The 15802-nt window shown below is 32.7% G+C and overlaps 1 protein-coding gene across 1 annotated transcript in view; it reads left to right on the forward strand.

Moving 5' to 3' along the window:
- The window catches only part of LOC105254757 (probable 2-oxoglutarate dehydrogenase E1 component DHKTD1 homolog, mitochondrial), a 100051-nt gene that overhangs the window by 60952 nt on the left and 23297 nt on the right, over positions 1-15802 (forward strand). The window contains exons 5-6 of the mRNA XM_025408408.1: positions 2622-2843; positions 2914-3071. Of these exons, the coding sequence (XP_025264193.1) occupies positions 2622-2843; positions 2914-3071 (380 nt within the window). The remainder of the gene's footprint in view (positions 1-2621; positions 2844-2913; positions 3072-15802) is intronic.

A 15802-nucleotide genomic window follows, 5' to 3' on the forward strand; every position in this document is an offset into this window, starting at 1 on the left:
GAACATCAAGTTGTTTTTCTTCGTTGGTTGCAGACAATGGTCTTCCTGACTTAGAGCGATTTCTTACGCTACCAGTTTGTCTAAAACGTTCTATTGTTTTTAACACAGTGGACTTATTAATTCGACGGTTCGGATACGTGTCATTAAATAATCGAACGACATCAGAGAACGATCTTTCGTTATCACCCCATCCACGCATCATGAGGATAGTGATTCTTTCACGTTCCGACAAGTCGCCAGCCATTTTTAAAACGTTTAATTTTAATTAATCGTACGTTGTATTTGGACGATAACAATTAATTTCTGCTTGCTCAAAGCTGAAGTTAGAAGGTGCTCGTTCTTTGATAGCTTTATACATTCTTAGTTGAATTTTAAATGCGAGTTAGACTGCATGTAGTGCGTCACATAGCGGTAAATGAAGGAACTAACGAGACGTTTCATACACGTTTTATGGAGCAATTTTTTGGCAATTTGACTTCAGCGAAATATGAGGATATGTTGAGGAATCGATCTTGCCTTAGTTAGCTGGATCACACACACAACAGATGCAAATCCGAGCGAGTAACCTCCATGTAGTACACCTTGGATAATGTTAATACCGGCGCTACTCTATCATTCAACCCTCATAACTCGCAAAGTACTTAATAAAAATGAACATTATTATAGTGTTTTGGAAAGCTCTTGAATTAAGCTATAAGAATATGCAATCAAATGTAGGGGGTGTCATTTAAAAAAGTCAATGTGACCTTGACCTGACCTTGACGACGCCATCCAAGGTCAAACTGATAGAATCAGTATATAGATCTTCTTAAACCCTACAACTTTTGTTGGAAACACTTTTCTGTAAAACGTATATTTTCCGAGATATTTAGGGGTTTCCACACTTTTGGTAGACCCTGTATATATATATATATATATATATATATATATATATATATATAATGTATATACAAGTATGTATATATATATATATATATGTATATACAAGATATATATATATATATATATATACATGTATATACATTATATATATATATATATATATATATATATATATATATATACACGGTGGGCCATTTTAATCGATGCACTCGAATATCTCGAAAACAGCATTCTTCAGAAAGAAATGTTTCAAACAAAAATTGTAGGGTGTGAAGGGGGACATAAGATGGTGTCATTGGTTTGACCTTGGATAGTCGTTTGAAGATCACGTGAAGGTCACCTTTAATTTCTTAAATGGAAACCCCCATTTTTCAATGCATATTCTTGTAGCTTATCTCGAGAGCTTTCCAAAACACTACAGACAAATGTTTTTTCATTAAGTACTTTTTGAGTTATAAGGCTTCAAAGTTTGCAGTACTTCGATATAAAATGCAAAATATCTCGTAAAATATTTAGTTTTCGGTAGTCTTACCCTAATACTTTTATGCACAGGATAATGAGACAAAACTATTGGTGCAAAGAAAACGTATGATTGTTTATAATAAAAAATGTAATTTGCAATGCACTTTTTGTTATAAACAATCATGCGTTTTCTTTGCACCAATAGTTTTGTCTCATTATCCTGTGCATAAAAGTATTAGGGTAAGACTACCGAAAACTAAATATTTTACGAGATATTTTGCATTTTATATCGAAGTACTGCAAACTTTGAAGCCTTATAACTCAAAAAGTATTTAATGAAAAAACATTTGTCTGTAGTGTTTTGGAAAGCTCTCGATATAAGCTACAAGAATATGTAATGAAAAATAGTGGGTTCAATTTAAGAAATTGAAGGTGACTTTTATGTGACCTTCAAATGACTTTCCAAGGTCAAACCAATGCTACCATCTTATGTCCCCCTTCACACCCTACAATTTTTGTTTGAAACATTTCTTTCTGAAGAGTGCTGTTTTCGAGATATTCGAGTGCATCAATTAAAATGGCCCACCGTGTATATACATATATATATATATATTCTCGTTTTACTTAAGCTGCCATATTGTACTGTACTGCTGCACTAACTCAAGACCTGAGACAAGCAGTTCAGTGAACTGCTGTACTCAGTTCTGTTGCATTATTGAAAAAAACAGTCATCTTTGACGTCACTTCTGCTAAAAAGAACGCCTCAGTGTACACTTTATGAATTAGTACAGAAAGTTCAACTGGAGAGAACAAACCTTATATCTTCTGAAAGTGGAGCCCCCTCCATAGTAGGGATGGAACACACGATGTCCACACATGTACTTTGCAAGGTACTATAAAACAAAATTTACAAATACATATATTTTATTAAATATATTTTTTCTTAAACATACATGATGTGGTAAAATTATATTCTATTCATAAAACTTTTTTGTTAATAACTATTTAATAAAAAATAAGCGACTAAAACCTTTTGAAAATTATTCAGAAAAATGACTTCGGTAAATGTAAACAGAAAAATATAAACATATTTAGAATGTAATGAAAAGATGATACAAGTATAAAATTTAAAAATCGCATATCTCAGGAATGAAGAGAGACCGCTGCAAAATTCAAACGGTGTATTACTTAGAAATGTATCCTCTACAACATATGTGAAAATAAAAATTTTCCGAGCTGTTTAACCTAAAGTAAACATTTATCAAATGTTTTATTAGATACATGGTGATGCTGCTTATCCAGGACAAGGAGTTAATCAAGAATGCTTAACGTTGAGTAAAGCACCACATTTTGAAATTGGTGGTACAATTCATTTGATAATTAATAATCAGTTAGGTTTCACAACTCCATCTTCAAGAAGTCGATCATCGAGATATTGCACGGATTTAGCAAAAAGTATATCTGCGCCTGTAATTCATGTAAATGGCGATAATCCTGAGGTATATTTTTATGGCAAAATTTCTCCATTCGTTAATATTGTTATTAATCGATAATCATAATGTTTTGTAGATGGTGGTACGGACTATAAGAATAGCCTTTAAATATCAAAGACAGTTTAGGAAGGATGTTTTTATCGATCTAAATTGTTTTAGAAAATGGGGTCACAATGAATTAGATGACCCTACAATCACAAATCCTCTTATGTATAAAATCATACAGAATCGACCGTAAGAACATATAATAAGCAATTTGTTATTAGAATTATTGATTATTATTCGCGAAAAATTATAATCAACATTAAGAATATTTTCAGAATATATAAATATCTGATTTAGATTTTTTTCAACATGATAATTAAGAAACGAGCACTAAGAGCCTACAAAAAGCGGATGGCAATGCGTAAATTTTTTCGAACATTAATTGTTCGCGAAAAAATTTTTAAGACATATACATATATGCCAAGTTATAGATTCTCTTGGTTTGAGACTTCTACAACAGTCTCAAACCAAGAGAATATATAACTTGGCATATATGTATATGTCTTAAAAATTTTTTCGCGAACAATTAATGTTCGAAAAAATTTACGCATCCGCGTTTTGTAGGCTCTTAGTGCTCGTTTCTTAATTATCATGTTGTTAAATACATGGAGCCGTATTATTTACCAATTTATTTAATTTTTTCATTTATCCACATTTATGAATAGAAATTAATATGAATAGAATGAATAGAATATTAATAACAATGTAATTTTTAGATCTATAATATCTAAAATATTAAATTATTGAAGATTTAGATTAGAGAAAGAGAGAGATTAAAATTTTTATGTTTTGCAAGTATTTTTAATCCTTTTGGCGGCATTGATGCTATATGGCACAAAAAATGTATCTTTGTGAGTATTAGTGATATGCCATATGGTGTTATCATTGGTTCATTTTTCGGTTCATTTTTCGGACATTGGTTTATTAATTGGACTGATTTTTATAATAATTGATACTTAAGAATTTTTTTGAATAACTGAATACGAATTCAAGATCAAAATTTCAAAATTCAAAATTGCAGAAACGATGAATGTATAAGTACGCCGCGAAGGCTCTTCCCCTCTTCAATTATCACTTCGCCGCGCGCCGCCATTATATTACAATAAGACCATCTTCGCCGCTGCGCACTTCTAGCCACACGCATTGGCCAACCTTCTATTAATCTTTCGTTAATCATTATATCCTAAAACAGTAGAAGACTTTCCTTCTTAATTTGAGCTAATCTACCTTCACACTTAGAGACTGCGAAAAATTTCCAGACACCCTAATATTATGCACACATATACAATAATATTCGTGTATATATATATATATATATATATATATACAGGGTCTACCAAAAGTGTGGAAACCCCTAAATATCTCGGAAAATATACGTTTTACAGAAAAGTGTTTCCAACAAAAGTTGTAGGGTTTAAGAAGATCTATATACTGATTCTATCAGTTTGACCTTGGATGGCGTCGTCAAGGTCAGGTCAAGGTCACATTGACTTTTTTAAATGACACCCCCTACATTTGATTGCATATTCTTATAGCTTAATTCAAGAGCTTTCCAAAACACTATAATAATGTTCATTTTTATTAAGTACTTTGCGAGTTATGAGGGTTGAAATAATTTCTTAATTTTACATAAACCATAAAATATCTAGTAAACCATTCATTTTTCGATTATCTTACCTTCATACTTTTATGTACAAAATAATGAAAGGAATCAATTGGTGTAAAGAAAACATACAGTTGTTTTTAAGAAAAAATATGGAATTGTTAATTGCAAATTACATATTTTTTCTTAGAAACAACTATGTGTTTTCTTTACACCAATTGATTCCTCTCATTATTTTGTACATAAAAGTATGAAGGTAAGATAATCGAAAAATGAATGGTTTACTAGATATTTTATGGTTTATGTAAAATTAAGAAATTATTTCAAGCCTTATAACTCAAAAAGTACTTAATAAAAAGGTACTTAATTATACGTACTCAAAAAGTACTTAATAAAAAGGTACTTAATTATACGCCCAGGGGGAGGGGTGGGGGAGCTGATTTTAACGTCATTGTACGTCCCCCTCGAAATGACGAAATTTTGATTCTAACCATTTTTTCGTAGTGTGTTTATTTTTCGAGTTATTTGGCTGCCTAAGTTAAAATGGGTCACCCTGTATACCGGGTGTTTCAGACCACCAGTTCCACCCTTTTAAAACGTAGGGATGTGCTTGTACAAAAAAATGGCTCAGACGAAATTTGCATGATTTCGAGGGATCTATCTGATGGTGACCTTGAATTCGATCTTGAGGTCGACCTTCAAGGTTATTTGAAGGTCAAAGTGTTTTTTTTTAATGGGAACCCCTATTTTTGATTGTATATTCTTATAGCTGACCTCGAGAGCTTTCCAAAACACTATAATAAAATATTTTTCCCTCAAACATTTATCGAGTTATGAGGCTTCAAATTTCTTAATTTTACATAAATCGTAAAATATCTTGTAAAATATTCACTTTTCGATTATTTTACCTTAATACTTTTATGTACAAAATAATGAGAGGAATCAATTGGTGTAAAGAAAACATACAGTTGTTTTTAAGAAAAAATATGGAATTGTTAATTGCAAATTACATATTTTTTCTTAAAAACAACTATATGTTTTTTTGGAAAGCTCTCGGGGTCAGCTATAAGAATATACAATCAAAAATAGGGGTTCTCATTAAAAAAAAACACTTTGACCTTCAAATAACCTTGAAGGTCGATCTCAAGGTCGAATTCAAGGTCACCATCAGATAGATCCCTCGAAATCATGCAAATTTCGTCTGAGCCATTTTTTTGTACATCCCTACGTTTTAAAAGGGTGGGACGGGTGGTCTGAAACACTCAGTATATATATATATATATATATATATATATATATATATATATATATATACACAAATATTATTGTATATGTGTGCATAATATTATTGCTACAAAGAATAACAAAAATTAATAAAAAAATATGATTTTAAAAATATAGTTACAAGAAAAAAGTTGTGACATTATGAGAACTCGAACTTACATGCCTTAACCTACTTATCCACCGCGCGATTCATGATTACTGTAACTAAAATGCTCAATTTAATATACAGCCGTTTAAATAATTGCACTTTTATCATAAACGAAAGCCCGTGCACTCAAATCCTCTTTTATACTTTTATTACACATAACTTCTCCTTTCAAATGAGCTATGACTCATTCCATTTGGTATTTCACACTTCTTATCATCTTCTTATTAATAAGATGAAGCAAAGTTCATTCTCAGTAAAGATCAAGATGAAATGTACATGCGCAAATGCAATAGGTTCCGTTCCCCTACGAAGAGTTACACTTCCAGAAGATATAGTGTTAGCGTATTATTTGTGTGGAAAATAATAAATAATTAAGAGTTCTGCCTTTATTTACAATAGTTTTAAAGTACTTAATAGTTTAAACAAATAGTTCTAATGATTAAAAGCAAAGAAAATGCCTGAGGACAAAGTGATATGCTGCGTGAAGTTGGCTATGATATTTTCTTTATCAATAATTGTTCAAATTTAAAAGATTTATAATTCTACATGAGTTCCAAGAAGTTCTGCCTTTTGAATTAAAAAAATATTAAATAAAACAAAATGAAGAAACCTCTTATCTATAGATGTATACAGTTGATATGCTGGCCGTATTTCGGTAATTCTATTTATTCTAAAACAATTCTCGCATAGTTCTGGGAATGTTTATTGTCTTTCCGAAGAGTTGCAGTGATACAAATAATTAAACAATTTTTAAATAATTTTTTTATCCAAAAAACGAGTATTTTCGAGTATAGAGATGATATGCTGGCCGTAATTCAACAGTTCTATTTATTCTAAAACAGTGTTCGCAATTCTGAGCATATTAATGACTTTACCAAAGAATTCTAATTTTAAAAATAATTAGAAAATTTTTGAAACAATTTTTTTACCCAAAAAACGAACATCTTCAAAGATAGAGGTGATATGCTGGCCGTATTTCGGTAGTTCTATTTTTTTTAAAACAGTTTTGGCATAATTCTGAGCATGTCCATTGCCTTTCCACAGAGTTCTAGTGATAAAAATAATTAAACAATTTTTTAAACAATTTTTTTATCCAAAAAACGAGCGATTTTCGAGTATGGAGATGATATGCTGGCCGTAATTCGATAGTTCTGTTTATTCTAAAACAGTCCTCGCATAGTTCTGAGTATATTAATGACTTTTCCAAAGAGTTCTGAGTTCTGAGCATATTAATGATTGAAAATAATTAGAAAATTTTTAAAACAATTTTTTTATCCAAAAAATGATTATTTTCGAAGATAGAGGTGATATGCTGGCCATAATTCGATAGTTCTATTTATTCTAAAACAGTCTCCTCGTATAGTTCTGAGCATCGAAAATGCTTATTTTTGGTAAAAAATTTGTTTAAAAAATTGTTTAATTATTTTTATCACTAGAATTTTATCACTCTCTTTGGAAAGGCAATGGACATGCTCAGAACTATATGAGAACTGTTTTATAATAAACGGAACTATCGAAATACGGCCAGCATATCATCTCTATACTTAGAGATGCTTGTTTTTTGGGTAAGAAACATTGTTTCAAAAATTTTCTAATTATTTTCGTAACTAAAGCTGTTTGTAAAAGTCATTAATATGCTCAGAACTATGTGAGGACTGTTTTAGAATAAATAGAACCGTCGAATTACGGTCAGCATATCATCTCTATATTCAAAAAAGCTCGTTTTTTAATTTTTTTTTTTAATTTTTTAATCACGAACTATTTGTTTAAATTATCAAGAACTCTAAATAACTCTGTAAATAACTATTGTAAATAAAGCCAAAACTCTTAATAATTTATGATTTTCCACAATATGATACACTAACTTCACACACCTTTCGAAAGTGGAGTTCCCCTTAGGGGGGGGGGGGGCGAAATCCATTCTGTCCATGTATATATAAGACGAAGCGAATGTGAAGATCACGAGTTATGAAGCGGACTTATTTTATTTTAAAAACACCACACTCTTCGTCGTTTTGTCCACGTTTTTCATAAATCTCCAAAAACTTACCTTTTTAAAAAAAGATAAAAAAAATGGCGCCAAGTTCATGCACTAATTGTATCCAACTGTCGTATTGTTTAGAAAAATAGTGATATAAAAAAATTGCGCCAACTAAAAATAAAAATTTGTACAAGATAAATAAAAGTCGTTTCTACATATGATTATTTATACCATAAATAGAAGTACAAGGAAGAAAGCTTGTACAAGTTAAATAGAAATATTTTAATTGAAAACATTGTTATAAAATAGTTGTTTTAATTTTCAATAATAGTAATATTAAAAAATTAAAAATTTATTTAAAAATTGAAAACTGAAAATTAATATACAACAAAAAGTTTTAATTACAAAAATTTTAATTTAAAAAATTTGGCGCTGCCAATTTTATTAATATATTGTTCAGCTTAAAAGTCTGAATTTCCAAATGAAAATCAATATAAATTAATTAAAGAAATTAGATCATTAAATTTAAATGATAGACTAATAAAATTGGAATATGTCCCAATTTTTTAAATATATATTTAATTGGAATATGTGCCAATTTTATTGGCAGCACCAAGTTTTTTTAATTAAAACTTTTTTTATTTTTTTGTTTTATATTAATTTTCAGTTTTCAATTTAAATAAATTTTTAATTTTTTAATATTATTATTCTTGAAAATTAAAACAACTATTTTGTATAACAATTTTTTCAATTAAAATATTTCTATTTAACTTGTACAAACTTTCTTCCTTGTACATTTATTTATCTTGTACAAATTTTTATGCTTAATTGGTGTAATTTTTATATCATTATTTTTCTAAACAATATGACAGTTAGATACAATTAGTATGCATGAATTTGGCACCCTTTTTTACCTTTTTTTAAAATGGTAAGTTTTTAGCGATTATATCACTTCTTTTTTTGGCATAATTTGCTAAGAGATATTATATTTAAATATATATATATATATATATATATATATATATATATATACAGGGTTCTCCATTTTAAACAATAGGGTCAATTTTCTCGTAAACTAAGCGAAATATCGAAAAATGGTTCAGATGTCACATGTGTTGCATGGTTTCGAAGGGGCTATAAGATGGTGCCATTGGTTTAACCTTGGATAATCATTTGAAGGTCACGTGAAGGTCACCTCAATTTTTTTGATGAAAATGGAATTCCCTATTTTTTATTACATATTCGTGTAGCTGACCTCGAGAGCTTCCCAAAAGCTATAATCAAATGTTTTTTCATTGCATACTTTTCGAAACTTTGCTTTTATAAAGCTCGAAAGTTGTAACATTTTGATAAAAATACAAAATATCTCGTAAAATATTCACTTTCCGATAGTCTTATTTTACATGCTCCAACCAATCAAGGCAAGATCCGGACATAATACAACCAGTCAAGGCAAGATTGTTGATGATCCAGCCAACCAAGGCAAGATCGTTGATGGTTCTGTCAACTAAGGTAAGATCAAAAAATATCCAGCCATCGAAGGCAAAATTGAGAATGATCCAGTCAATAAAGATTTATCGAATCAATTGTTCGAATTGGATATGCAATTGCGTATCCAATTTTGTCAATGAGCACAACAAATAATCAGAGCTGAACCAAATTTTTCAATTTTGTCATGTTCTCTGATGAGTCGACATTTAAAAATAATGGTGAACTGAATAGGCATAATTGTCACTATTGGTCAGATGTTAATCCCCATTGGCATAGACCAATAGATAATCAGAATTGTTGGAATGTACAATAAATGTTTGGTGCGGGATTGTGAATGGGTATTTGATTGGTCCTTATTTCTTTGACGGAAATGTCAATGGGGAAAACTTTCTGGCATTTCTTAGAGATTATTTACCACAATTACTTGAAGACGTTGATCTGCAAACACGCCAGAAATTATGGATACAACTCGATGGTGCGCCACCTCACTATACAAAATATGTGAGAGATTACCTGAATGAAACGTATAATGGTAGATGGATTGGACGAGATGGACCCGTCGCGGGGCTTTCACGATCTCCTGATCTGACGTCGCCCGATTTTTTCTTAGGGAATACCTGAAAAATGTCATATACGAGCAAACGTCTACAACGAGAGAAAATATGATAGAACGGATACGAGAAACTGCAGAAGAATAATGCGCGATATGTTACTCAAGACAGTAAGACATTTCTGAGATAGGTTGGCATTATGTATCCAAGCCATGGAAACAATTTCGAACAATTGATTCGATAAATCTTTATTGACTCGATCATTCTCGATTTTGCCTTCGATGGCAGGATATTTTTTGATCTTATCTTAGTTGACAGAACCATCAAAAATCTTGCCTTGACTGATTGGATCGTGTCCGGATCTTGCCTTGATTGATCGGAGCATGTAAAAAGATAGAGAAGTAATAAGACTATCGGTAAGTGAATATTTTTTACGAGATATTTTGTATTTTTATCAAAATGTTACAATTTTCGAGCTTTATAAAAGCAAAGTTTCGAAAAGTATGCAATGAAAAAACATTTGATTATAGCGTTTTGGAAAGCTCTCGAGGTCAGCTACAAGAATATGTAATAAAAAATAGAGGGTGCCATTTAAAAAAATTGAAGTGACCTTCAAATGATTATCCAAGATCAAACCAATGGCATCATCTTATAGCCCCTTCGAAACCATGCAACACATGTGACATCTGAACCATTTTTCGATATTTCGCTTAGTTTATGAGAAAATTGACCGTATTGTTTAAAATGGGCCACCCTGTATATATATATATATATATATATATATATATATATATATACAGGGTCTACCAAAAGTGTGGAAACCCCTAAATATCTCGGAAAATATACGTTTTACAGAAAAGTGTTTCCAACAAAAGTTGTAGGGTTTAAGAAGATCTATATACTGATTCTATCAGTTTGACCTTGGATGGCGTCGTCAAGGTCAGGTCAAGGTCACATTGACTTTTTTAAATGACACCCCCTACATTTGATTGCATATTCTTATAGCTTAATTCAAGAGCTTTCCAAAACACTATAATAATGTTCATTTTTATTAAGTACTTTGCGAGTTATGAGGGTTGAAATAATTTCTTAATTTTACATAAACCATAAAATATCTAGTAAACCATTCATTTTTCGATTATCTTACCTTCATACTTTTATGTACAAAATAATGAAAGGAATCAATTGGTGTAAAGAAAACATACAGTTGTTTTTAAGAAAAAATATGGAATTGTTAATTGCAAATTACATATTTTTTCTTAGAAACAACTATGTGTTTTCTTTACACCAATTGATTCCTCTCATTAATTTGTACATAAAAGTATGAAGGTAAGATAATCGAAAAATGAATGGTTTACTAGATATTTTATGGTTTATGTAAAATTAAGAAATTATTTCAACCCTCATAACTCGCAAAGTACTTAATAAAAATGAACATTATTATAGTGTTTTGGAAAGCTCTTGAATTAAGCTATAAGAATATGCAATCAAATGTAGGGGGTGTCATTTAAAAAAGTCAATGTGACCTTGACCTGACCTTGACGACGCCATCCAAGGTCAAACTGATAGAATCAGTATATAGATCTTCTTAAACCCTACAACTTTTGTTGGAATTGTATATATACAGGGTCTACCAAAAGTGTGGAAACCCCTAAATATCTCGGAAAATATACGTTTTACAGAAAAGTGTTTCCAACAAAAGTTGTAGGGTTTAAGAAGATCTATATACTGATTCTATCAGTTTGACCTTGGATGGCGTCGTCAAGGTCAGGTCAAGGTCACATTGACTTTTTTAAATGACACCCCCTACATTTGATTGCATATTCTTATAGCTTAATTCAAGAGCTTTCCAAAACACTATAATAATGTTCATTTTTATTAAGTACTTTGCGAGTTATGAGGGTTGAATGATAGAGTAGCGCCGGTATTAACATTATCCAAGGTGTACTACATGGAGGTTACTCGCTCGGATTTGCATCTGTTGTGTGTGTGATCCAGCTAACTAAGGCAAGATCGGTCGTGGATCCAGTCAGCAAAAGCAAAGACCCAACCAAATTACAATCGAGCATTTAAAGACCTGGAAAGCAATCGACATAGTAAACAGTAAATAAATTTGTGGATGCTCATTTATCATAATAATTGTTCGAAATGTGTGCGTGTGCGTGCGTGCGGTGCGTGTATACAGAGATCAGGTTAGGTTGCACCAAACGATTGCAAATGTGTTTCAATGTGTTAAAGTAAATGCTGAAAGTGGCTGCCATTTACTTCCTGACAATATGCTAATCTTTGGTAGAATGTAGAAATGACTTTACGATTCGTTTCAAAAGGTATCAAAGCCATTTCATCCCTTATTCGCTGTATCAATTCGTGAATGGTTTTAGGTTTTGTTCTGTAAACCTTACTCTTCAGATATCCCCATAGATAATAATCAAGAGGAGTTAGATCTGGTGACCGAGGTGGCCAATCCTCTCCTCCCTCATTTCCGTTCCTTCTTCCTATCCACCGTAGCGGAAAAGTCTCATTTAAAATACGACGTGGTCCTGCACCAAAATGAGCAGGAGCTCCATCATGCTGAAACCATATTTCTTGGAAATTATTTGGAAAAGTATTCTGTATGGCTGGAATTATTTGATCAACAAGTAATCTCTCATACCTTTGAGCGTTCAAATATTCTTCAAAAAAAAACGGCCCTATTAAATAGCCATCTATTATTCCGCACCATACATTTATTTTTTGTGGATGTTGTGTGTGAGTTTCCCGCACCCAATTCGGATTCTCATCTGACCAGAAACGAAAATTTTGATTATTAACTTCTCCCGTTAAGGTAAAAGTTGCCTCGTCTGTGAAAACAATTTGATAAGGGAAGATGGGCCGGACATCTATTAGTGCCATCATTCTTTCACAGAAATGTATACGACGCTCCTCATCTCCGTTTTGCAATTCTTGAACGTATTGCAATTTATATGGATGGAACTTGTTCTTCTTTAAAATTCTCCAAACCGACATGGGAGCAATATCGTGAGTTTGAGCGACTCTCTGAACACTAGAATTGGGATCTTCAATAAATGTCTGCAGAACATCAAGTTGTTTTTCTTCGTTGGTTGCAGACAATGGTCTTCCTGACTTAGAGCGATTTCTTACGCTACCAGTTTGTCTAAAACGTTCTATTGTTTTTAACACAGTGGACTTATTAATTCGACGGTTCGGATACGTGTCATTAAATAATCGAACGACATCAGAGAACGATCTTTCGTTATCACCCCATCCACGCATCATGAGGATAGTGATTCTTTCACGTTCCGACAAGTCGCCAGCCATTTTTAAAACGTTTAATTTTAATTAATCGTATGTTGTATTTGGACGATAACAATTAATTTCTGCTTGCTCAAAGCTGAAGTTAGAAGGTGCTCGTTCTTTGATAGCTTTATACATTCTTAGTTGAATTTTAAATGCGAGTTAGACTGCATGTAGTGCGTCACATAGCGGTAAATGAAGGAACTAACGAGACGTTTCATACACGTTTTATGGAGCAATTTTTTGGCAATTTGACTTCAGCGAAATATGAGGATATGTTGAGGCATCGATCTTGCCTTAGTTAGCTGGATCACACACACAACAGATGCAAATCCGAGCGAGTAACCTCCATGTAGTACACCTTGGATAATGTTAATACCGGCGCTACTCTATCATTCAACCCTCATAACTCGCAAAGTACTTAATAAAAATGAACATTATTATAGTGTTTTGGAAAGCTCTTGAATTAAGCTATAAGAATATGCAATCAAATGTAGGGGGTGTCATTTAAAAAAGTCAATGTGACCTTGACCTAACCTTGACGACGCCATCCAAGGTCAAACTGATAGAATCAGTATATAGATCTTCTTAAACCCTACAACTTTTGTTGGAAACACTTTTCTGTAAAACGTATATTTTCCGAGATATTTAGGGGTTTCCACACTTTTGGTAGACCCTGTATATATGTATGTATGTATATGTATATATGTACGTATGTATGTATATATATGTATATTTTTTTATATATAAGCAAATTATATAAAAATATATATAGAATAAGTATATATAATATTGTTACGTCTAGACCCTTGAAAGGACGGGCCGTCTGGAAGAACGTAACCTACTTACCCGGTGACACACTTTTGGGCGTGTATAGATCGGGTCGAGCGCACTATTCTGGGGCCTGACACAGGTCAGTGACCAGAATGGTTCCTTTAACTTTCTGAATGTTTTAGGCCGATGCGCTCCTTGGTCCCTTTTTGGTAAGAGAATCTAATCTCTTTTACATGGGACGGGACCTTGTGCGATTTTGGAAATAAAGAGATGAGAGTGGGAAAATGTAAATAAATTTATCTCCTTATTATAAATTAAAATTTATTCAAAATCAATATTAACGCGTTTACAAAGAACATTTTTAATGTGCGAGTTGTGTGTGTGTGTGTGTGTTGTGAATATGTAAATTCGCGGGTGTTACATTAGTACGAAGGACATCAGCCAGGAATAAATAAAAGGAGTTTTGAGACGGCTATATCCTGGCTGGATTTTACAATTTTCCTATTTAAATTTGTAAACAAAGATCTAAAGGAGTGTCTCATGGAAGGAATAGAGATCAAGGGTCATCGAACTGGATGGTGGACGGCGGGAATTTTCTTAATAGGGCCTGGATGGGAACGGCTAGAGGTAAGGGTAATCCAGAGAGATACCAGGGAATTATCGAATCAGGTGGGGCAGTACTTAGATGATGGAGGAACTCTTCGTGGTTCACTTCACCTGGACCCACGCAGAAGGATCCTTCTGGTATGGGAAAATCGAGGAGGGAAAACTGGTATATAAAATAGTTTAGGGAGTCCACGTGAGAAGGTTCAGGTGTCGGATCTGAAAAAGAGAGTTCCGAGGGGGACTCTGGGGAGAACTCGAAGTGATGGAAGCCCTCAAGGTTGGGAGGACATTTTGCGAGATCCTCCGGATCCTCGAGGAACTCGGAGCACTCCGATGGGATGGAAGGGGATGGAGGATCAGAGTCGAGGGTAATTACAGGTATGGGAGACGGGTATCGCAACTCGATTAAAGGTGAGGGAGAAAGTTCGGGTAAAATAGGGATAGGAGATCGTTGAGGTGATGCAGAGAATGGTGATGAGGTCGGGCCAGGTGTGTCAGGGAAGAAGGAGGAAGGTGCTGGGGAGGAGATAGGGGAGTAGCTAGGCGCAGGGATCGAGGGGGATTTATGTAGTGAATGTGTACTGTTGCCTTTTGGCGTGTTAGCACTTAAACTAGACGAATTATTGAGTGAACTGCCAGAAATTGATTCAGTTATCGATTCAGCCAACCCTTCCTTTAACCACCGGTTCCGCCGATTCCGCCAACGCTTAATATTCGAGCAGGATTTACGAGTCGACACTAATAAATTACAAGTACGCTGTTTAGTTACGATAGGAAGCGGATCATTGATCAGGGATTTTAAAACGATCTTTATTGAGAAACGATCTTTAAGGTTTATTAATTGATTGTTCCTTATATTTTGTGAAATATCCTGATATGATTTTTTAAAGGAAAATATATATACATACATATATATATATATATATATATATATATATATATGTATAGAGTAGGTTGTGGTTAGCAATCAAGTGGGAGTGAGAGAATATACGTGAATGATCTTAGGAGATTTATTCGCGAATTCCAATACTGAAATCTGGAGCAAATAAATTAAGGAATACTCGTGGATTCCACTACTGAAACCCCGAACGAGCGGATAAAGATGTTAGGAGTTTTATTCGCGAATTCCAATGCTGAAATCCGGAGCGAATAAATTAAGGAAATACTCGTGAATTCCACTACTGAAAC

The sequence above is a fragment of the Camponotus floridanus genome, unplaced genomic scaffold (genome assembly GCF_003227725.1).
Source record: "Camponotus floridanus strain SB8 unplaced genomic scaffold, Cflo_v7.5 scaffold209, whole genome shotgun sequence".
Lineage (NCBI taxonomy): Eukaryota > Metazoa > Arthropoda > Insecta > Hymenoptera > Formicidae > Camponotus > Camponotus floridanus.